Genomic DNA, 21770 nt, shown 5'->3' with positions numbered 1-21770 from the left:
CCCAATGCAAGGGGCCTGGGTTCGATCCCTGGTCAGGGAACTAGATCCCACATGCAGCAACTAGGAGTTCACATGCTGCAACTAAGGCCCAGCGCAGCCAAATTAATAAATAAATATTAAAAAAAAAAAGTCCGCATGCCACAGCTAAGAAGTCCACATGCCACAACTAAGACCCAGCTCAGCTAAAATAAATAAATAAATAAATAAATAAATAAATAAATAAAAATTTTAAAATGACTTCTATATTTCTAGCACAAGTATTAGAGAGAACATAGTGTTTTGTTTTGTTTTTTAAATAAATTTATTTATTTATTTTTGGCTGCGTTGGTTCTTCATTGCTGCTCACGGGCTTTCTCTAGTTGCAGCGAGCGGGGGCTACTCTTCGTTGCGGTGCGCGGGCTTCTCACTGTGGTGGCTTCTCTTGTTGCGGAGCACGGGCTCTAGGCACGCGGGCTTCAGTAGTTGCAGCACACAGGCTCAGTAGTTGTGGCTCGTGCACCATGGCATGTGGGATCTTCCCGGACCAGGGCTCAAACCCGTGTCCCCTGCATTGGCAGGCGGATTCTTAACCACTGCACCACCAGGGAAGTCCCCATAGTGTTTTAAATAAAGATTAGAACATAGGAAGAGAAGCAAGTAAGAAGAAAATCATTTAGTGTTACCCAAGGTGAATTTAAAGTGCATGTGGGAAATCAAAACTACAATGAGGTATCACCTCACACCTGTCAGAATGGCCATCATCAAAAAATCTACAAACAGTAAATGCTGGAAGGGGTGTGGAGAAAAGGGAACCCTCTTTCACAATTGGTGGCAATGTAAATTGGTACAGCCACTATGGAGAACAATATGGAGGTTCCTTAAAAAACTAAAAATAGAGCTACGATATGATCCAGCAATCCCACTCCTGGGCATATATCTGGAGAAAACCAGAATTCGAAAGGATGCATGCACCCTGATATTCATTGCAGCACTATTTACAATAGCCAGGATATGGAAGCAACCTAAATGTCCATCGACAGACAAATGGATAAAGAAGATGTGGTACATATATACAATGGAATATTACTCAGCCATAAAAAGGAACGAAACAATGCCATTTGCAGAGACATGGATGGACCTAGAGATTATCACACAGAGTGAAGTAAGTCAGAAAGAGAAAAACAAATATCATATAACATTGCTTATATGTGGAATCTAGAAAAAATAATACAGATGAACTTTTTTGCAAAGCAGAAATAGAGTCACAGATGTAGAGAACAAACTTATGGTTACCAAGGGGGAAAGGGGGGTGGGATAAATTGGGAGATTGGGATTGACATATATACACTACTATGTGTAAAATAGATAAATAATGAGAACCTACTGTATTGCACAGGGAACTCTATTCAGTGCTCTGTGGTGACCTAAATGGGAAGAAAATCTAAAAAAGAGTGGATATATATATATACATATAACCGATTCACTTTGCTGCACAGCAGCAACTAACACAACATTGTAAAGCAACTATACTCTAATAAAAATTAATAAAAATAAAATAGAATAAAGTGCATGTGGGAATGCCCAGATGGAGATGTAATACTGAAGGAGAAGCCAATGCAGAAGGTGTGATTTGGGGCATCATCATCAGCATAAAAATGGAGGTCCCCCTCAAGGGATGGGAATAGATGAGACATTCCAGAATGATCAAGCAGATGAAGAGGAAAGGACCAGGAACAAATCCAAGTGGACACCGGTCCTGAACAGGCAGGCAGAGGGACAGGCAGGGTTGGGAAGAGATCAAAAGAGGCAATAAAGGTACCCAAAGGCAGAGATTATCAGCAGACGAAGGCTATGATGAACTGTGTACAGTTCTGCGAAGGCTAGGTTGAGCTCCAAGCAGAGTATGCATTCTAGCAGGGAGTGAAGGCAATAGTCCTGTATCACCAGGAGTTAAAGTGAGGGATCACCTGCAGTTAGTATTTGTCAAACATATTAGAGCTTATAACCTGCTTTCATATCCCTTCCCTCCCTTGATCCCCATGGCGGCTCCATATGGGAGATGCTATTGTTCCCTCATGAGGAAACTGAGGCTTAGAGAGGTTAAATGATTTGGCCAGAGCCACACAGTTAGGGAGTGGCAGAGCCAGCATCAAATAGAGACTTCCTGACACTAGGCCCAGTGGTGTTTCCTCAACATCCTGATGCCCAGCAGGGAGGAAGTGGTGACAGTAAGTAGCCATGGACTTCATTATTTTGTTTTGTTTTTAGTTTTGCTTTGTTTAGTGTCAGAGAGGTTTGAGCAGGTTTGTAGGCTGAAAGGAAGAATTTTGTCCTTCTGAAAAAGTTCTTAGCTTATTTTTTAAATATACTTTTTGAGGAAATAATTTCAAACTCACAGAAAAGTTGCAAGAAGAGTACATAGAACTCTCTTAGCTCCTTAAATCAGATTCTACAATTATTAACCTTTACTATTTCCTCCCCTTCCTCTCCATTATCATTATTCCTATTCTGATCATTCTGAGAGCAAGTTGCAGACATGATGCCACTTCACCCCTAAATAGTTCACTGTGTATTTCCTCAAAAACAAGTACACAATTCTATAACCTTTGTGCAACCCTCCCAATCAGGAAATTAACACTGATACAGTACTACCATCCTATCCACAGATCCCATTCAAATTTCACCCACTTCCCAATGTCTCCCTTTCCTTTCTAGGCCAGGATTCAAATCCAGGATCATGCATTACATTTCCTCATCATATCTCTTTGATCTGCTTTAATCTGCTAGACCATTTCCTCACTCTTTCCCTATCCTTTGTGACCTTTACAATTTTAAAAAGTATAGGCCTTTGATTCTGTAGTATGTCCCTCAACCTGGATCCATCTGGTTTTTCTTCGAGTCAAGACTCTTAAATTCTTGGCAGGAGTACTACTCAAAAAATATTATGCTGTGTTCTTCTCAGTGTATCACATCAGGGGGCACATGACGTCAGCTTATCCCACCACTGATGATGCTAAACTTGATCACCTGCTCAAGGTGGTGTCTGCCAATTTTCTCCAGTGTAAAGTCACCATTTCTTTTTTTCTAACTTGTTTTTTAATTTTTTCATTTGGCCATGTTGTGTGGCTTTCAGGATCTTAGTTCCCCAACCAGGGATCAAACTCAGGCCCCAGCAATGAAAGCGCCAAGTCCTAACCACTAGACAAAGTCACAATGTTCAACTTTGTAGTTAATGAGTATTTTCTGGAGAAATACTCTGAAACTACTCTGATATCCTGTCCCCTATATCAAACTTCCACCCACCAGGCATAATAGCCATTGATGAATATTGTATGAATCAGTTCTACCTTAATAATTGCCAAGTGGTATTCTACTCCCGTTATTCCATCGACATGTGTTAGTTGGCATTCTATGGTGAAGTGAAGATTTCTTTTCTCCTTACATTCAGTTTCATATGTATTTATTTGTATCGGTATAGATTCCTGTTTCATTCAATGAGTTGTAATCTATTATTTATTTTGATGCTTAAATTTGTCCCAGATTTGGTCAGTGGGCATTTCTTTAAGATGACTTCTGTGTCCTTCTGACACATCTCCATCATTGCTTTAGCACTTTCTTACTTCCCAGCACTACAAAATGTTTCAGGTTCATCTTGTATTCTCCCTGGATAAGGGGTGGGAACACTTGGGAGGCCAAGCATTAGGGACATATGGCTGAGGTTATGCTGAGGCCACACCAAAGTCTCACCACAGGAACCTGCTGATGAGGATTTCCCTGCTAGCAGAGCCAACCACTCCTCATGAATTCTCCCTGGGTCTTGTTCTCACTCTTTCAAGATTCAAAGTCCAGTTGGTAGCATTCCAGTTGGTTGGCTTAGGCCAACTGCCTACCCCTGGGCTGTGAAGAAGTGGGAGGGAGGATGAATGTCCTTCTCCAGCTGCCATAAAGAGGGTAGAGCCTCAGCCTACCAGAGTTGTCCACAGTAGGTGTCTGTGTAGAAATAGGAAGATAATTTGAATACTGGGTGGCTAATAAGCCCTTCCCAAATATCTACTTCATAGTTGGGGAGACAGAGATACAGATGTAAGAAAAGGAAAAATTTGGAAATATTATGCAGTGAACAAGTGGTATGTGGGTAAATATTTAACGAAATCTCCCCAGGGGAAAAAAAATAGCCCTGGTTTACAGTGTTCGCCTATTTCTGTTGTGGGAGTCCACCATGGCCAATTTCATTACTGAGCACAGAGTTGGCAAGACATGTAGTAGCACACCATGACATAGCATGTCAACCATACGGACACTATAGATGTAAACAACCTCAAGGGATAATGGGAAAATGCAGTAAAATAATTAGGAAGTGATGAGTTTTGAGTTTTATCACCTTTGCTTTAATATAATTTATTTAGTTGTGAGTTTTTATGATTCAATTATTAATTAAAGCTGTGTTTAACAGCTGGAATGCACAATTCCAGAAAATTCAGCATTTGTCTCTCACAAGCCAGTATAAGGCATCAGCATGCCATGGCACCAGGCTGTCTCAGTGTTTTTCTCTGATGGTGGGGAAAGTGTGCTTTTGTTCATTTATTCTTTACTTTGTATTATTTTTTAAGTGGTAGACTAAAGATTGTTTTAAAAAACTGTATGTGTGTTTTCAAATAAGAATTTAATTAAAAAATAATAACTCCACAGAAACTTTGGCCCTTGTTTCTCTACCATTGGTTGAGAACAGTGTAAGCTGGCTTCCCAAACTCCAGTCACAACCTCCTCCAAATGATTTATGCAAATGGATGCCAGACTATGATCTCTAAAATATAACTTTGGTTATGTCACTCCTTTCCCAAAATCTTCAGTCACATCGAGTGCAAATTCTCTGGCAGGATTTGAGCTCTACTTCCTTTCCAAATGCCTTCCATTCCTCCAGCTCTTGTCAGGGGTTTTTAAACCCTTCCTTAGGGCCCATGTCCCACGGGTGTGTGTGTGTGTGTGTGTGTGTGTGTGTGTGTGTGTCCCCGCGTGCAGCTGAGGGCCTCTGGAGAGGACAAGATGTGGGGCTCCAGCCCCTGCTTCTATCACAGCAGCTCTGATTATATTTCACATGTTCCAGGTGAGATTTCATTTGGAGAAAAAAGCATTCTGCTGCTAAAAGCCAAACATTCGAAATGAACAATTTTAGTCCAACAGCATGGCTCATCCCAGTCAAGCACTCTCAAATCTGTATGCTTTCTTTAGGCATCTCATTTGTTCATTTACTTCAACTGATGGTTTATTGAGTACTTCCTATGTGCCAGGCACTGAGCATAAAGCAGTGGACAGGACAGACTCTCCCTCCCTGGGGAGCTTACAGTTTAGAGGAGTGACAATAGATATTTGAAGAAATTCAGAAACAATGCCTTTCCTTTCCCCTCACTCCTCTTTGAGGTTTATCTCAGAGGCCACAGATTTATAAAATCTTTTGATCTTCCTTTCCTACTGACAGAAGAACTCCCTTCTCCATGTACACTTTTGTATGTCAAGGATGTTTGTTGTTTTTCCTGTCCAGCATCCATTCCCTCACCTTCTGGTAGTAATACCTGAAACAGTCTTTCAGAAACCACATCTCCCTCCCCCATCTCTCTCCCAGCTTACTGAGTTCCATTTGGTTTCCAGGAGTGGGAAGTGACCTAGGCCTGGCCAACTGGCAAATAGAATCCTCCTTAGCCACAGTGATTGGTTCAGGTCTGGCCACCCCTCTGCCTACAGTGATTAGTTTGAGATGGTTAAATCATCCCAAATGGCCCATAGTGAATCCCAGACATGTGTAGGAGCTTCAGGAAACAGATGCTCCCTTTTCTGCTGAATTTAAGTCTGAAAATATTATAGACCCAGAATTTTTGGCAACAATCTTGTTATGCTGTGGAGAGTGAAGCTAACATGGAGGAAAGTAGAGCCAGATGAAGGAGAAGGACGGAATCCTCGTGACGCTGAATACCTGGGTCAAGCCACAACTAAAGCCTGACCCCTGGACATTATTGTTCCTTAAGCCATAAATTTCCCCTTTTGCCAAAGTAATTTTAAGTCAGGTTTTCTAAAAGAATGTTGAGTAATTTGTCATAGCAGAGCAGTTCTAACCTGGACTCTCTAAAGCTATAGGCTGGTATTTCTCTGGCTCTGGCTGTGAAGGAGCCCCACTCTCTCTCGAGTTCTCCCCAGTAAGTTCATAAGTCCCCAGAAAACTCCTCATGTATGGTCAGCAAGCTAATCCTCTGCCATTTCCTTCTGTCCCAGGAGGCTGGGGGTGGCCCCTTTTTCTGCAGAAGCTGTGAATCCTAAGCCTGTCTCAGCCACCCAGCAAAACAGCTGAGAGCCCATTTGAGGTCACAGATATCCTCACCCTCTTAAGGCACTTAAAGTCTGGGTCCAGGGAGCTGAGGTCGCTGCTGCCCCATCCAAGGGCAGAAAGGTGCTGCACCTGATCCTTTTTTTCAGAGCTCCACTTACGGGGTGCTTGTCTTGTGCCAGGCACTATGCTGGGCATTTTACACTCATTCTCGTATGTAATCCTCATAGCGACCTGAGGAGTGGAGGTAATTACTGTATCCCCATTGCACAAGTAAGAAAACTGAAGCTCAGAAAGTTCAGTGACAGAGCCAAGGATCCACGGTTAGTAAGTAACAGAACAGGGTTACCAGACACGTGAATTGCGGCCACTAGGTACGGAGGGGAGCTTTAGTGGGGAGGGGGACGAAGAAAGGACGTTTGGGACTGTAGGAAGTTGAAACAGTCGCCTCAGAAGCTGCTTAGAGGTGAGACTGGGCGCCATCCCAAGGCCGGGCTGTGTGCCTCTCGGCGATCCCTGGGCCTCGGGATTTTCCGCGCGCCGGCAGTCTGGCTAGCCGAGTGGGGGCGGCAGGGGGCGGCGCTTCTCTGGGCCCGCCCCTTGCCCAGGTGAGGCGCTGGCTGCCCGGGCAGGAAGGGACGACGCGCCCCCGCAGTGCTCGCGAGGTGTAGGGTGCCCCGGCTGTCGGGCCAGGCCTGCTTGGGGCCCGGGACTGGCCCGGCGGGCAGGGCCTTTGGCGGGGGCGGGGGGCTGGAGTGGAGGGAGAGCGTGCCGCGCCCTGCCCGGCCCAGGTGTCGTCTCCGGGGGCGGAGTTTGGGAACCGGGCCGTAGGAGATTCCCGGCCGGACTAGCTGGCGGCAGTAGAGGGACAGAAGCCTACGAGACAAGGCAGGGCCGGGCGGCGCGGGGAGTGCAGAGGGCAGGCAAAGGCGTGGGACCGCCAGCATGTTCTCCCGAAACCACCGGAGCCGGGTCACCGTGGCCAGGGGCTCCGCCCTGGAGATGGAGTTCAAACGCGGCCGCTTCCGGCTCAGCCTCTTCTGCGACCCACCGGAGGTGAGAGACCCGCGTCCCTGCCTTCCCCTCCCCGGGCTCCCGCAGCCCGGGCCGCCTGGGCCTCCCGCCCCGCCCGCGCGCGCCGAGGGGCGGAGACGCCGCGGGTCTGGTACAAACTAGTGGTTGTTGACTTAAAAAGTCAGGCGCGGACCGTCTGCACGTTAATCGGACCGTGCCACCCCAGACATTACCTGGCCCAGTTGGGATGATTTGCCTCCGCCTGGAAAAACCTCGGGTTGGCTTCAATTTAAGGGGCCCTAGGCTCGATTCCCAAAATGTGCCTTACCCCGGTCCTTCCCGGCATCCCGGAGCAAAGGGCGGTGTGCAACCAGGCGGGCTCTAACAGACTCCTGGCCTGGGCGCCCGCTCCTTCCCTGGGCTCCAGCCGCATCCCACAACCTGTCTCAACCGTCTGGGACAGCCTCCATCATCAATCCTGACTTCTCGACCAGGTCTGCTCCCTTCGCTGAAACCCTCCCCAACTGCTCCTCTCTGGCTGGGAGAATCGGGAGTGAGGGGGTTCCTTATTAAAGATTTGGGATTATTTCCCGCACTCAAACTTTCAGCCTCCTTTCCTGGGGCCTAAGAGGAGTCCAGCCTCTACAATTGCCTCCTCGGCCCACCACTCTACACGTTGCTCAGGTCTGAGCCTTACCTGTACCTCCCTAAAGAGGCTCAGGAGGGTCTGAAAGATGTGGGGCTGAGCTAGGACTGAGAGGGCGAGTAGCTACAGCAGAGGCTATCCCCAAGGTCAGCTCTCCTTTCCTGCTTGGCCTGGAAAGGGTTAAGTGAGAGGGCCTTCCTCACCCCTCCCTGCCGGGATTCCAGGCCTGGCTTCTGCACTTTACCCTACAGCCTGCCCAGAACAAAGGCTCTTTCACACCCGTGTCCCAGTGTCCCGGGCCTTCGCTGACTTAGAAGCTAGTGGGCCTCGGGGAGAGGACCTCTGTCGGGTCCCGCATAAGCAACGCCGCGTGGGGCCAGTGTGGGGGAGTGAGGGGCGAGGCCCAGGGACCCGGAGGAGGGGCCTGTGAGCTGGGGCCGCCCCCGGGATAAGCCCGGCCTTTTGGGGGCCGTAGCGGAGGAGCCGGGGCGGAGCCGCTGGGACCCGGCGGAGCGGTGTGTGACTCCGTGGGCCTGGGGTGGAGGGGGGTGGCAAAGCTGCAGCTGGCTGGGAATCGGGGCTGGTTTCCTGTCTGGAAGGGAAGGGGCCCGCAGAGGGGAGCGGGGGCAGCAGCAGCTAGGCACACCCCTGCCTTTCTCCCTCCGTCTCCTCCCTTCTGCTGGAAAAGCGAGGTAATTGTGAACCCAGGGTGGGGCGGGCTGGATGGGGGCCCCAAGTTGGAAGAGGTGGCCCTGGGGGTTGGGCCGCATTTACCCCTCTGTCCCACTCCCTGGGCTCACTCAATCAGGTCCTCACCGTTATCCTTCTTCTTCCTCAAACTAAGCCAGAACCCCTTTCAGAAAGCAACCTCCTGACAAACCCCACGACTCTGTAGAACCTGCATGAAGTGTCCCCTCCCTGCCCCCTTCCAGTTGTGCCTGCCCCTCACACCCTACCGCACACAGATTCTCTGTCCACCAGGCCAGGGATGTGGGCAGGGGCTGGGGAGGGGCCAGAGTCGGAATGAAAGAGCCTTTTTCTTCCACAGCTGGGAGAACAGCTGCCACCAAAGCAAGACTGGACACTCTGTGCCCAGAGTCCCCTCTGCAGCTGGCCTCCTCTCCGGGGACCCTGCTCATCCTCACCTCGCTTTCCTTTCCCTCCATGCCTGGCTCCCATCAGGGCCCTGGAACAGCGGTAGGCAAGGAAAGTTTGTCACAGCAGCCAGAGGGGTCTAACGGGAGCGCAAGAGGGACAGGGGCTGCCTCTGCCCTCTGTCCAAGAACTGCCCACCTCTTTCAAGACCAGGGGAGCAGCGGGAGGAATTGTGGGGCAGCGTGGTGCTTGCTCGCCCCACCCTTCTGAGGGGTCAACAAGGGAAGGGGCACCTGGGGGGCACAGAGATGCAGGACAGATTGCACATCCTGGAGGACCTGAATATGCTCTACATCCGGCAGATGGCGCTCAGCCTGGAGGTAACGCCCCCACCCCTGGAGTGCACCTCCTCCACAGCATCCCAGCCCATCTCTGCTCGGCCCTTTCCTGCTGGGGCTGAGGGGGGAGAGCGAGCCTACTCCAAGTGGGGAGAGGGATAGGTGGTTCTGTAAGCCCTTCGTTGGGTGCTACGTGTGGACCCAGGTTCAGTTCTGCCAATTAGAGTATTGTGTTGGCAACAGGGTCTTCACACCTATTTCTGGAAGCTCTGTGGGTTGGTGTGGATGTGTGTTCTGGGGCTGAGGGTTCCTTTTAGGTATGGGAAGAAGAGGGGAGTTCAATGTGAGGCAGGTTTACAGGAAGGAGATGGCCTTACCAGAGAAGGCGAAGAGGACTCTAGGGCAGGATGTAAGGATTCTGTGGCCCTGAAGATGGCAAGGAGCTGTTTATTCTTTTTTTTTTTTTTTTAAATAGATTTATTTTATTTTTTAAAAATTAGTTAATTAATTAATTAATTAATTTTTGGCTGCATTGGGTCTTTGTTGCTGCTCGCTGGCTTTCTCTAGTTGCGGCGAGTGGGGGGTTACTCGTCATTGCGGTGCACAGGCTTTTCTCATTGCTGTGGCTTCTCTTGTTGCGGAGCACGGGCTCTAGGCACGCAGGCTTCGGTAGCTGTGGCACACAGGCTCCAGAGCGCAGGTTCAGCAGTTGTGGTGCACGGGCTTAGTTGCTCTGCGGCATGTGGGATCTTCCCTGACCAGGGCTTGAACCCGTGTCCCCTGCATAGGCAGGTGGATTCTTAACTACTGCGCCAACTGGGAAGTCCTTTTCTTTTTCAGTTTTTGGCCGCACCCCACAGCATGTGCAATCTTAGTTCCCCGACCAGGGATCGAACCCACGCCTCCTGCATTGGAAGGCAGAGTCTTAACCACTGGACTGCCGGGGATGTCCCTCATTTATTTATTCTTAATCACATTTATTGAACACCTACTATATGTCAGCTTCTTTCTAGATCTTGGGATACCTCAGTGAACAAAACAGGAAAGGTCCAATCTACTGGGGGAACAGACAAGAAGCATGCAAACAAATAATCTCACATAGTGAAATTATGATGAAAACATACAGGGGGGGGTGTAATAAAAATCGGGTAGGGGGGGCAGCATTAGATGTAGGAGTCAGGGAAGGCCTCTGTGAGCTCTTTGAGCTGTGACCAGAAGGATATGAAGATATGTAAAGATGGGAGGAAGGGCTTTCCAGACAGAGGGCATAGTAAGGGCAAAAGGCTCTTAAATGAGGATGATGGTAATATGTTTGCGGAAGAAGGAGAGCCAGTGGGGCTGGAACATAATAGCTGGGGTCGAGCTGATGGTTGGGAGCCAGATTATGCAGGGCTTTGTAGGCCATGACAAAGCATTTAGATTTTACTCTAAGTGTGATGTTGGCTCGTGGAAGGGTTTTAAGCAGGGGGACAACTTATCTAATGTTTTGAAATGATGGCTGTTGTGTTTGAAAGGAATAGGCTAGGCAGGGGTGGGGAGTGGGAGGGAGAAGGGTTGGCCAGACGAATAGCAGAAGACCACCAGTTAGGAGGTCATTATAGCCTTAGGGGAGTGAACCTGGTGGTGTGGATTAAATGCTCATGGTGGAGATAGGGAGAAGGGGGTGGATTTCAGATGATGGTGGTAGATCTGACAGGGCTTGCTGACCTACTGGACATGAGGGTGCAGCCAAGAGAGGGCTCCAGGATGATTCTCAGGTGTGTGGCTAAGCAACTGGGTGATGTGGTCATTTACTGAGATGGGGAAGAGAGAGGAAGCTGTGGAAGTGACTGCCTGAACCAGGCAGGGGGTTGCTGCTAAGGGAGGTCAGAGGCAGGAGAGTAGAGAGTCTAGCTCAGAAGGGGAATTTATTGCACATGTGTTTGCACCCTCAACCGGGTCCCCACTCCCTAGATCATGATAGACATTACTAGTCAATCATGGCAGTCTTCACCAACAAGTCCATGCATGGCCTCACAGTCTTTCTCAGCTCAACCTTGGCATAAATTATGCAGGTTGTGTCTTTCATAAGGGCACTGCATAGTGGCAGGAGTCCTGGCCTGGTTTCAGGCGGTGTGAGGAGGGGACACCTTTATCTAATTTGTTTGCCTGGAGAGGATCATCTTTTTCTAAAATGGAGAAAGGTGCCCAAGGATCCCATTGGGACTCTGACACTACATATTGTCCTGTGTTGGCATATGAGATAAAACCTATTTGCCATCCCTAGTCCTCTGCACTGTCCATGTTACTAGTTACATGTGGCTATTTAAATTTAAAATTTAGTTAATTAAAATGAAATAAAATAAAAAATTTAGTTCCTTAATTACACATTTCATGTGCTAGATGGCTACTGAACATTTCCATCATTGCAGAAGATCTTATTGGCCATGGCTGGTCTAGGTATTTAAATGTTCAAATTCTGCATGCCTCCCCCTCTATGTAATTTTTCTTCATAGGAGCTCTGCCCAAGTTCCGGGGAAGAGGAGGGGGCTTAGATTTCACTTTGATCATCTCTCATTCAGTCTTGGGTTGGTTGAGGGTGCTGTGTTCTTTCTCCAGGAAGCTCAGCAGTTCCCCAACCCCCATCCCATTGATGTTTCAGGAATTAGCAAGAGAGGTAGTCGTGGAAGTGTAAATTCAAGAAGACTTTCTGGAGGAGGCAACTTAAGCTGAAAGTAAAGGGAAGGTGGGAGTGCTGGGCCCAGGTAGGGGTTAGGCTTTCCCATTTAATCCTCAAACAGTAGGAGGTGGAATTACCACGCCCTCCCACCCCCAGTTTACAAACAGAGGCTCCAGAGGTTAAGTTCTCATGGCTAGTCAAGTTCCTAAGCCAGGATTTGAACTTAGCCCTGGTGAAGATTCTAAAGGGAACATAAGGTGATGAGAAGCAGAGAGGGAAGTCAGAGACAGAAGGGAGTGGAAGGAACTGTCCAGAGAGGGCCTAATGTGTGCTGGGGCTTCTGCCCATGACTCATCCTCCTTCAGCCCCTTGGGCCCTGAGCGGAGTCCAGCTTAGGGCTCTTTCCCAGGGGAGTCTGGTGAAAGTACTGCTGGCTTGGGAAGAGAGGGTGTGTGGGTGGGGAGGGGGGCGACATGGAGCTATACCTGAGGTACGGAGATGGGGGTGAAGCTCCGGGATCCAGAGCCTGCGTCAGGATTCCCGAGATGCTCTGCCCAAAGGGTGGGAGATTTCTATGGCACTCTCCACCGAGGGCCGTGGGAGAATGGATTCGGACCCGAGTGCATGGGGGTAGAGTGGTAGCCAGGGTGTCTGCGCCCCCAGTCCGACTCATCCAGGCTGGATACAGCGACTTCTCTGCAGCCCCAGTTATTCCGATGTATACACTATCCCCCTCCCGCATGCTCCCGGGCCAGGAGTCATCTTGGAGGGCAACTGCAACCCGGAGGGGCCCCCTGGCCTCCGGCAGCTCCGGAGCCTGGAGCCCTTTCTAGAGTGAGGCCGGTGCTCCCGGAGGTACCGTCCCTCCGCGACTAGGTCTCTGTGGTTAGCACCATCCGGAGCCTAACCGGGCCAGGCGCACAGAGGAACTGAGGGACCGCCTGCGTCCCGGAGCCCCTCGGCCGCTCTCGCGGCAGTTGGTAGATGATGTCATCGGCGTTCGCTGCGGGCGGTGCGGCTCCCCGGACCGGGCACAATGCCTGCGTTGCGCCGCACGTGCAATGGACAGGGCTAGGGAAGAATCCGTGAGTGCTGGAGGCGGGACCAAAAGGCTAGTCAGGAGGGGGCCTGCGGATGCTGCTCGACCCCGCCCCCCTCACCTGTTTGGGGGTGTTTGTGGTAGAAGCTAGACGCAGAATGGGATGGGGGTTGGCAAGCAGCAAACCGTAGCAGAGGTGGGACCCTGGTGCAGGCAGTCATGGTGGGGGTGGGGGCAGCTGTGTAGTCTGAGAGGGCTTCCTGGTGGAGGGGGCGTAGGTATCCGGTTGGCCTGTTTCTGAAGGGTCAGGAAGGGAAATGTGGATAGTGAGGGTGATGAGATGAGGTGAGACGTGATGAAAGTCTGGCCTAGCCCAAGTAGAGAAGGAAGAATCAGCAGGGAGGCTGGGCAAGGCAATTCCCGGAAGCAGGACTTTAGGGTGTTGAGGTCTTGGAGACTTGAAGGCTGGAGTCATCAGGAAAGAAGCAAGGGCACAGAGTGTGGAAAAGAGCTGGTGTGAGGGAGAAGACAGGTTTTGGTTTTGTGCAGTCACATTCATCCTCCTCTTCCAACCCTGTGACTCCACTTGGCTTGCCTTCTGATTTGTACACTGTAATAGTGTTAGTCTTCCACCTCTTCTCTGAAGCCTTCTCCATCACCTCAGCCAGAAACAAATAGGGTCTGTTTCCTGTGAGCGTGTTTGTGCCATGACATGGCACTTATGGAGCAGCCATTAATGTCTGCATCTCTCACCTCCCAGCTGGATTTCAAATATGGAGCTTTGGACAGCACAGGGATGCTCCAGTGTTATTGGGTGAATGCTACTGGGCTGAAGTAGCATCATTAAAATAAGCACCCTGCCCCCATGCATACCATATGCTGTGCATTGGGTATTGTGCTAAGTGCCTACTCACTCCTGACCTGCTTCACCTGTCTTCCCATCCCCATTCCTTGCCTCTGTCCTTACCTCCCAGACTCAGAGGGCCAGCAGGTGGCAGGTTCCCAAATTTGGGGTGTGTACTGCATTCTGTGCAGCATGGATGAACACTGTAGGTGGTATGCTCCTTCTCCACTGACCCCTTGCCAACTAAATGTCCTCTCTCATCACTTGAGTCTTTGGGGTAAGCCAGGATGGCCTTTACTATCTGTGGCCATTCCCTTTAGGTGGTAGTTCTCAGCCTGGGCTGCACCTCAGAGTCACTTGGGGAATTTTCCAAAAAATGCACATGCCCCACTCTTAGAGATTCTTATTCTGCTACTCTGAGGTGGGGTCTCATAATTTATTATTTTTTTTAACTCAGAAGATTTAAGTTTTTAAAAGGTAACACAATTTCCAATAGTACAGTAGTAAAGAAGCATATATATAAAGTATCATAAATTGATTTTCCATTCCTGGCTCCCAGCCCCACAGCCACTACTATTTTATGCATGTCTATGGATATGTATATGCATATATATATATATATATATATATATATATATATATATATATATATATATCGTGCACAAATGGTAGCATGCTGTAATACTGTTCTTTCTTTTCTCACTTCATATATTTTGAAGATTGCTTCATTTTTGCACACATGTCTACCTTACTCTTTAATGTCTGCAATAGTCCATATTCCTATAGATGTGCTATAACTTATTTAACCAATGCCCTATTGAAGGACTTTTAATCTTGGTGTTTTAATATGATGCTGCAATGAATATGGCTCTGCCCACAAGTGTAACTATATCTGTAGGATAAACTCCTAGATGTTGGATAGCTGGATCAAAGGATATGTGAATTTGTAGTTTTTACAGATTTTTCCAAATTGCGCTCAAAAGAGGCTGAAAAAATTTATACTCCCAGAGGGAGTATAAATTTTAACAAAGCCTCTCTGGTTATTTGTGGGCTGCTGAGGTTGAGACTCAACCCTTGCCCTTTAGTTGCCTGAAACATAAGTTTCTTGTCAGTTTCTTGTGGACCACAGTCCACTTGGGAATGAAGGGTGCTTCAACCTGTCCCCCAATTGACATTTCCTTCTCACCCTTATCCCCACTCTGGCTAGGACACAGAGTTGCAAAGAAAGCTAGACCATGAGATCCGGATGAGGGAAGGGGCCTGCAAGCTGCTGGCGGCCTGCTCCCAGCGAGAGCAGGCTCTGGAGGCCACCAAGAGCCTGCTGGTGTGCAACAGCCGCATCCTCAGCTACATGGGCGAGCTGCAGCGGCGCAAGGAGGCGCAGGTGCTGAGGAAGACAGGCCGGCGGTGAGCAAGGGGGAGGCAAGGCTTTATGGGCGTAGTGGCGCAGTGTGTGTGTTTATGGAGTATGGAGTATGGAGCACCCTGAAGATGACTTCCTGGTGAAGACTTACCAGGGGCCTAGAAGACACCTTGGTGTTTTACCACTGCAGTGTGCTGCCCAGAGGTGCACTAGTGAGTTGCAAGACACTGGCTCAGGAAAGCCAGTGTATCTGGTGAAAGGCTGGCAGTCTGAGGAGTAGTAATGCAAAAGTGCTAATTTGCTAAGCCCTGCCTGTGATCTGATGAGTCTGGCTGGCTGGCTTCTGGAAAGCTAATTTTCTCATAGCTGGTTCACCAAATGGCCAATTTGCTAAATGACCAATTTACTGTAACTGACAATAGTTCATTATACCTGGGGTTTGCCTCATTACAGTCAGGGATTTGGAAAAGAAATAATAATTTAAAAAAATTTAAGGGAAAGCCTACCCATTCACATAAATTAGATTGTGCACTAAAAGGACTCAACTCTTGGATGTGAACCACAACCTACACTGGCATTAGACTCTGCTGATCTGACAAATCCGTAGTGAAATGGTTGAGGCGATGCTCTGGTAAAACTAAAATGTGGGAGAAAATATTTGGCAAACTGATCATTCTGAGAACTGACCATTTTTGGTGAACTGGTCATTTGGAAAATTGGCTTCTGGCAAAGTAACCTGCTTGATCCCACAAGGCTGAGTGGGGAGAAGGTCCAGGCCCCTCACCGACATAGTGTCATCCCAGCTCATCCATGAAGGCTGACACAAGGAGAGGTTGCCAGGAGGCCTCCAGAGTTCACCCATGAAGACACCAGGGGAAGGCTGCTCCATAAAGTTAAACGAAGAGCAAGCAGGCATGGGGACACCTTCTACTGTGAGTTTGCTGTCTCTTAAGAGGCGGCCATTGACAGGCTCTGCCCTGCCCAAGTCCCCACACAGCCCATACAGTGTGATCTGAGGTGCACCCCAAGTCCCTGGCAGCTAAACACATTGCCATCAATGCCACATCATTTAGTTTAAGGCTAAGTCACTAATTTCATTATAATGAACTATAAATTAGTATGGATAAGCTGGCCATCACCTTAGGAGAGGGACACATGCTCGGTGAGTCCTAATGATGGGTGGGGAGGGGAGGAAGGCCGGATGTCCCCCCTGCAGTGGGGGGACTGGGGAACTTGGGGCACTGGGAAGGTTCCGCCCATCTAGCCAGAGGGGTAGAGGAGAAATCAAAGCTGAGGGGGAGGATGGAGAGAGATTTGCAGTAAATGGAACACAAATGTTCCCTACTTGGGTTCTTGATTTTCTGACTGATCCAGTACCCTCCTTTATTGAAGTGATGAGATGGTGGAGACAAGCAGCCTCCTTTGTTGTTAAAAAGAAAGCCTGCAAACTCCTCCAAGCCTGGGGGTTAATGGAGAAGAGTCCTTAAAAGGGAGTCTCTCTCTGTGGGCACCTGTGTCCTCAAGCCCCACTTCTCCCTGGCAGGAGTCTGGGGAGGTGGTCAGGAAGGGTGCTTGTGCGGGGGGTGGCCTGAGCTTGTACTGTGTGTGTGAGCTAAGAGCCTCTAACATTCCCAAGCCCAGCAACCTTCTGGGTTCAACTGACAACTCTCCCTAACAGTCCTTCAGCCCTGCCATGTCAGCCTGGCTGGGACCTGGCAGCTGGGTCCTGGGCCAGGGGTGTCCTAGAGCCTTTGGGAACCAGAGCCAGGGGGAATAGTGTCAAGAGGCCAGGCTAGGACATTGTGATTTGCCCACAGGCCTTCTGACAGTGGGCCGCCCGCTGAGCGCTCCCCCTGCCGCGGCCAAGTCTGCATTTCTGGTAAGAAGCACAACTACCCCAGCTGTTGGGATTCTTTGCCCAATGATAAGATCTCCTGCCCCATCTCAACATCTATTCCTACCCCTCTGCCCCATAGATCTCCGGATTCCACTCATGTGGAAGGACACAGAATATTTCAAGAACAAAGGCGGTGAGTTCCACACACGTGGGACAAATTTAAGGGAGTGACCCTGAGATTGGAGGTCCCTGTGGGGCACATCTTTACCAGTTTTGCTCTCTGTCCCCAGACCTGCACCGTTGGGCTGTGTTCTTGCTGCTGCAGATAGGGGAACACATTCAGGACACGGAGATGATCCTGGTGGACAGGACCCTCACAGACATCTCCTTTCAGAACAACGTGCTCTTGTGAGTACCTCATCCCTGTGGCTCCCTCCTTTCTCTACTCTGCTCAAATCCTCGGATGAGGTAGCTACAGGGGAGGTGAGGAAGAGGAGAGGGAGGAAGGGAGATGGGCCTTCCCTGTGGAGCTGTCTTGTACTTGCATGACATCCATCCTCCACCACAGCGCTGCTCCCTGGACTTCCCCAGACCATCCTCCTGTGCTCTCTTCCTCCCATATTCCTACAGTGCCGAGGCAGGGCCAGACTTTGAACTGCGGCTGGAGCTGTATGGGGCCTGCGTGGAAGAGGAGGGGGCCCTGGCTGGAGCCCCCAAGAGGCTTGCCACCAAACTCAGCAGCTCCCTGGGCCGCTCCTCGGGGAGGCGTGTGCGGGCATCGCTGGAGACAGCTGGGGGCTCAGGGAGCAGTCCCATCTTGCTCCCCACCCCGGCTGTTGGGTAAGGCCCTGTATTCCCCCACTGCCCTCAGCTGGCCACAGGTGACCTCTGAGCCGTGCTGAGCATGCAGAACCTATTTTGCACTGCTGCCAGGACATGCAGACAGATAGGAATAAGCAGTGGTCACATAGCTGGGAGGCACTCTGGCCTGTACCTCAGGGCTTGTACCCCGAGCCAACTGAGAAGACCAATAGGAATGCAGGAAGAGCTAGGCTCTGGGGTCATCACTTTTTGGCAGCAGCAAACACATCTTATGTGGATAGAACAGAGTGCCCCTGGTTGAAGCAGGGTAGCCTGGGTTCTGTGGTGTTGCCTACAGGCACCTGGAGGCACCTAGTGGAACCACTGGGTCTCTGAGCAGCAGTTTGAGAACCTTCCAGATAATGAAGAGAATGCTTATTTTGGAGACATAGATTCAAATTCCAACTCTACCACCTAAGCTATATTTATGGGCAGATATCTTAACCTCTTTAAGCCTCAAGCTGCCTCAGGGCTGTTGTGGGAACACAGTGGGATAACATATTTAAAGCACAGGCCCCGGCACTTAGCAGGAGTGCAGTAAATGTTCCAACCCCTGTGGGGGAGGCAAGCTAGTTTTCTGTGGGGCAGCCTGAACAATGGGGCAGACCTGCTCAGCTTATAGCTCCTGCCATCCAGCGTGCCCCTCATTTGGCTGCTGCCCACTTCTCTGTCCTGCAGTGGTCCTCGTTACCACCTCTTGGCTCATACCACACTCACCCTGGCAGCAGTGCAAGATGGGTTCCGCACACATGACCTGACCCTCGCCAGTCATGGTGAGTATGTGTGTATGTGGGGGATGCTGGATGGTGAGAAGAGGGGCCGTCGGATGGTCCCCTTCACATTCCCCACCCTCACCCTGCACTTCCTCCTCCCCCAGAGGAGAACCCCGCCTGGCTGCCGCTTTATGGTAGCGTGTGTTGCCGTCTGGTGGCTCAGCCTTTCTGCATGACTCAGCCTACTTCAAGTGGTATCCTCAAGGTGCAGGTGAGGGGCCCTGAGGAGTGGAAGGGAACAGGGAGAAGGCAGAGGAGAGCCAGATTACCCAGGAATCAAAGAACTATTGAAAAAGCAAGATCTCAGTGGAGGAAGGAGGGGCATGGCAAGACGAGAGGAGGATCAGACAGGAGGGTGGGCAGAAAGGAGCAGTTTCTCTGTGGGGGGCTGGGAAGAAGGTTGTTGGGGGTGTGATTCCCCTAGGAAACCTTGAGTCATTTATGCAGCAAGCTGGGGAGCTGCAGGACTGGGTGCGAGTGCATGGAGTCTTGAAAGGCACAAACCTCTTCTGTTACCGGCAACCTGAAGACACAGACACTGGGGAGGAGCCGCTGTTTACTATTGCGATCAACAAGGTGATGAATCCCTGGTGGTGAAGCCACCCAGGTGGCAGGGTTCGGGAGCCTCTCCATCAGGCCCCAGGAGGGTGGGCACAGACCTCAAAGAGATCAAAGCTAGCCTCCTGTTCCAAACAGCACCACACCCAGCTTCAGGGCAAGGGTTGTTGGGACCATATTCTCCCCAACCAGCATCACTGGAAAATGATTGTCCCTTCTACTCACCAACCTTAGCCCCTGCCAAGTCTCAGAGAGGGTTCTATAGCCAGTTTAGGACTTTTCATCCTCCTTCCATCTTTCCCCTCAGATTCAATCTGCATCTCCCTCACCATTTCCTGGTTTTCTCTCCCAACCCAAGTCCAAGGACCCTCTTTGTTTCCTAGCCCTTTTGCTAGCATTCCTGCCGACTTTTATAAAAGTACTGAGGGACCTCAGGCCTCGGCGTTCCTGTTCCTGCCTGCCTCCTTGCCTTCCCTGCCTCGCTCAATCCCTCCTTCCCTGTCTCCGTCTGCTCCTCTTTTCCTAAGGACGACCTGTCTCATCCCCTTCCTTTCCTGCCATTTCTTTCCACTCCGGTCAGTAGGAGGCAAATGAGAGGGCTTCGTGAAAGCCCCAGAAGCTCCTCCTTCTAAGGCAGGGATGACCAAGCCTGCCTGATGTCACTGCTGACTTCTGTGACCAAGGTGAAGGTGGAAGCAGATCCTGTCTTTCTCCTACAGGAGACTCGAGTCCGGGCAGGGGAGCTGGACCAGGCAGTGGGCCGGCCCTTCACCTTGAGCATCAGTAACCAGTATGGGGAGGATGAGGTGACACACACCCTTCAGGCAGAGAGTCGGGGAGCCCTGCAGAGCTGGATGGAAGCTCTGTGGCAGCTTTTCTTTGACATGAGTAAGAGGAGGGGGCTGGATTGAACCTTCGGGAGGGACTGTGGATCGTTATTTTTACCAAAGGCCTCTATTTCAAGACTGTGTGGAAAGGAATGTAGCAGGGGAGAGGGTAGCCTGGCCCTCTCACAGTCCTCCCCCTACCCACCCCAATCAATGCTCTCCCTTCAGGCCAGTGGAAGCAGTGCTGTGATGAAATAATGAAAATTGAAACCCCTGCTCCTCGGAAACCACCCCAAGTACTGGCCAAGCAGGGGTCCTTGTACCATGAGATGGGTGAGTGAAAGTGCACTCTGGGATCCTGATGGGAATTTGGGCTGGGGGCTTCAAGGGAACCCAGATAATGGAGACAGAGAGAAAGCACACTTTGGGCTAAGGAGAGCTCTGGGGACCCAAGTCCCACCCAGTATTCCTTTCCCTTCTCCAACTCTTCTTAAAACCACCTCCACCGAAGTTCAAAACAAAAACCCATAGAACCAGATTCATTTCATGGATTTTTTTTCCCGTAATTTCTTCTTTTCTGTTTCCCTTTCTGCATGTGGATTCCTGTCTCTTCCTCTGACCCTTCACTTGCCTGGCACTGCTTTCATTTTCCTCCTCTTTCTTGGCTTCTTCACCTACTTCTGCCCACCCTCCTCTCCCTGTCTACCCTGTCACCCCATATCCCATAGTCTTATCAGAACCTGTGACTCCAGGGGGCCCAAGTGAGGGGCTGCTCCTGCAGGATAATGCAATCTCAGCTGAGATCCAGGCTTTGCTTTCCTCCTACAGTGACAGGTGATGCTCAGGGCTGAGTAGGTCTGGGGCCTAAGCTCTGACTAGCCCCATCCCCTCAATCCTTTCCCGGTGCCACAGCTATTGAGCCGCTGGATGACATCGCAGCGGTGACAGACATCCTGGCCCAGCGGGAGGGCACGAGGCTGGAGACGCCCCCACCCTGGCTAGCAGTGTTTACAGACCAGCCTGCCCTGCCTGGCCCTTGCTCGCCTGCTTCAGTGGCCCCAACCCCAGCCCAGACCCATTCCCTGCCCTGGGGGAGACCCCGAACGTTCTCCCTGGATGCTGTCCCCCCAGACCACTCCCCTGGGGCTTCTCACTCGGTTGCCCCTCTACCCCCAAAGCGGTCCCCACAGTCCAGAGGCCTCTGCAGCAAAGGCCCACCCCACACTTGGCTCCAGTCACCAGTGTGAGACGGTGTGCTGGCAACAGGATCTGGTCAGAAGAGGAGATGATCTGTGTGCAGTTGGGCTCTGGATTCGGCGCTGTTTGTAGCAGGTTGGCCAGCTTGGCCTCCCCTTCCTCTGCTGGACTGGGGATAGGCTGGGGAGGGGGAGCAGAAGCCCCTTTTAAGCTGTGGTTGCCATGGTGCTGAGGGAGTCATTCCCAGGGCTGGCTGGGACCCCCTAAACACTTCCTGGGAGAAAACTGGAACCAACCCTGCCCTACCTCCCTGCACTAACCAGCTTTGAGGATGGCACTGAAGAGCCCTGGGAGGGAACGCACCTCCCTTGTGACTCCCACATTGACCATTAAAGTTATTTAACATCAGCCTTCACCTGGTTCT

The 21770-nt window shown here is 50.5% G+C and overlaps 1 protein-coding gene across 4 annotated transcripts; it reads left to right on the top strand.

Moving 5' to 3' along the window:
- The first annotated feature begins 6907 nt into the window (after nucleotides 1-6907).
- RTKN (rhotekin) lies at nucleotides 6908-21750 on the top strand. 4 transcript variants are annotated; one of them, XM_061211008.1, is made up of 13 exons: nucleotides 8587-8647; nucleotides 9004-9430; nucleotides 15138-15337; nucleotides 17111-17172; nucleotides 17270-17323; nucleotides 17421-17538; nucleotides 17761-17970; nucleotides 18670-18764; nucleotides 18869-18975; nucleotides 19212-19340; nucleotides 20042-20210; nucleotides 20378-20482; nucleotides 21062-21750. In XM_061211008.1, exons 2-13 carry the CDS (start codon nucleotides 9359-9361, stop codon nucleotides 21394-21396), a joined length of 1656 nt encoding a protein of 551 aa, XP_061066991.1. In that variant the 5' UTR covers nucleotides 8587-8647; nucleotides 9004-9358; the 3' UTR covers nucleotides 21397-21750. The 4 variants fall into 4 exon arrangements, with proteins under 4 accessions (XP_061066990.1, XP_061066993.1, XP_061066992.1 ...); XM_061211007.1 differs by lacking the exons at nucleotides 8587-8647; nucleotides 9004-9430 and adding an exon at nucleotides 6908-7351; XM_061211010.1 differs by lacking the exons at nucleotides 8587-8647; nucleotides 9004-9430; nucleotides 21062-21750 and adding exons at nucleotides 6908-7351; nucleotides 20878-21041.
- The last annotated feature ends 20 nt before the right edge of the window (nucleotides 21751-21770 follow it).

This window comes from Eubalaena glacialis, chromosome 14 (assembly GCF_028564815.1).
Source record: "Eubalaena glacialis isolate mEubGla1 chromosome 14, mEubGla1.1.hap2.+ XY, whole genome shotgun sequence".
NCBI classification, from domain to species: Eukaryota; Metazoa; Chordata; class Mammalia; order Artiodactyla; family Balaenidae; genus Eubalaena; species Eubalaena glacialis.
This window is presented reverse-complemented; position numbering and strand designations above follow the sequence as displayed.

What these genes read in the sequence shown, in the direction of transcription:
- RTKN (XM_061211007.1), top strand. Translation starts at nt 7,241, where the DNA reads ATGTTCTCCCGAAACCACCGGAGCCGGGTCACCGTGGCCAGGGGCTCC. An exon ending in ATATTTCAAGAACAAAGGCG is followed by an intron (nt 17,324 to 17,420) that starts GTGAGTTCCACA and finishes CTCTGTCCCCAG; the next exon opens with ACCTGCACCGTTGGGCTGTG. An exon ending in CCTGACCCTCGCCAGTCATG is followed by an intron (nt 18,765 to 18,868) that starts GTGAGTATGTGT and finishes CTCCTCCCCCAG; the next exon opens with AGGAGAACCCCGCCTGGCTG.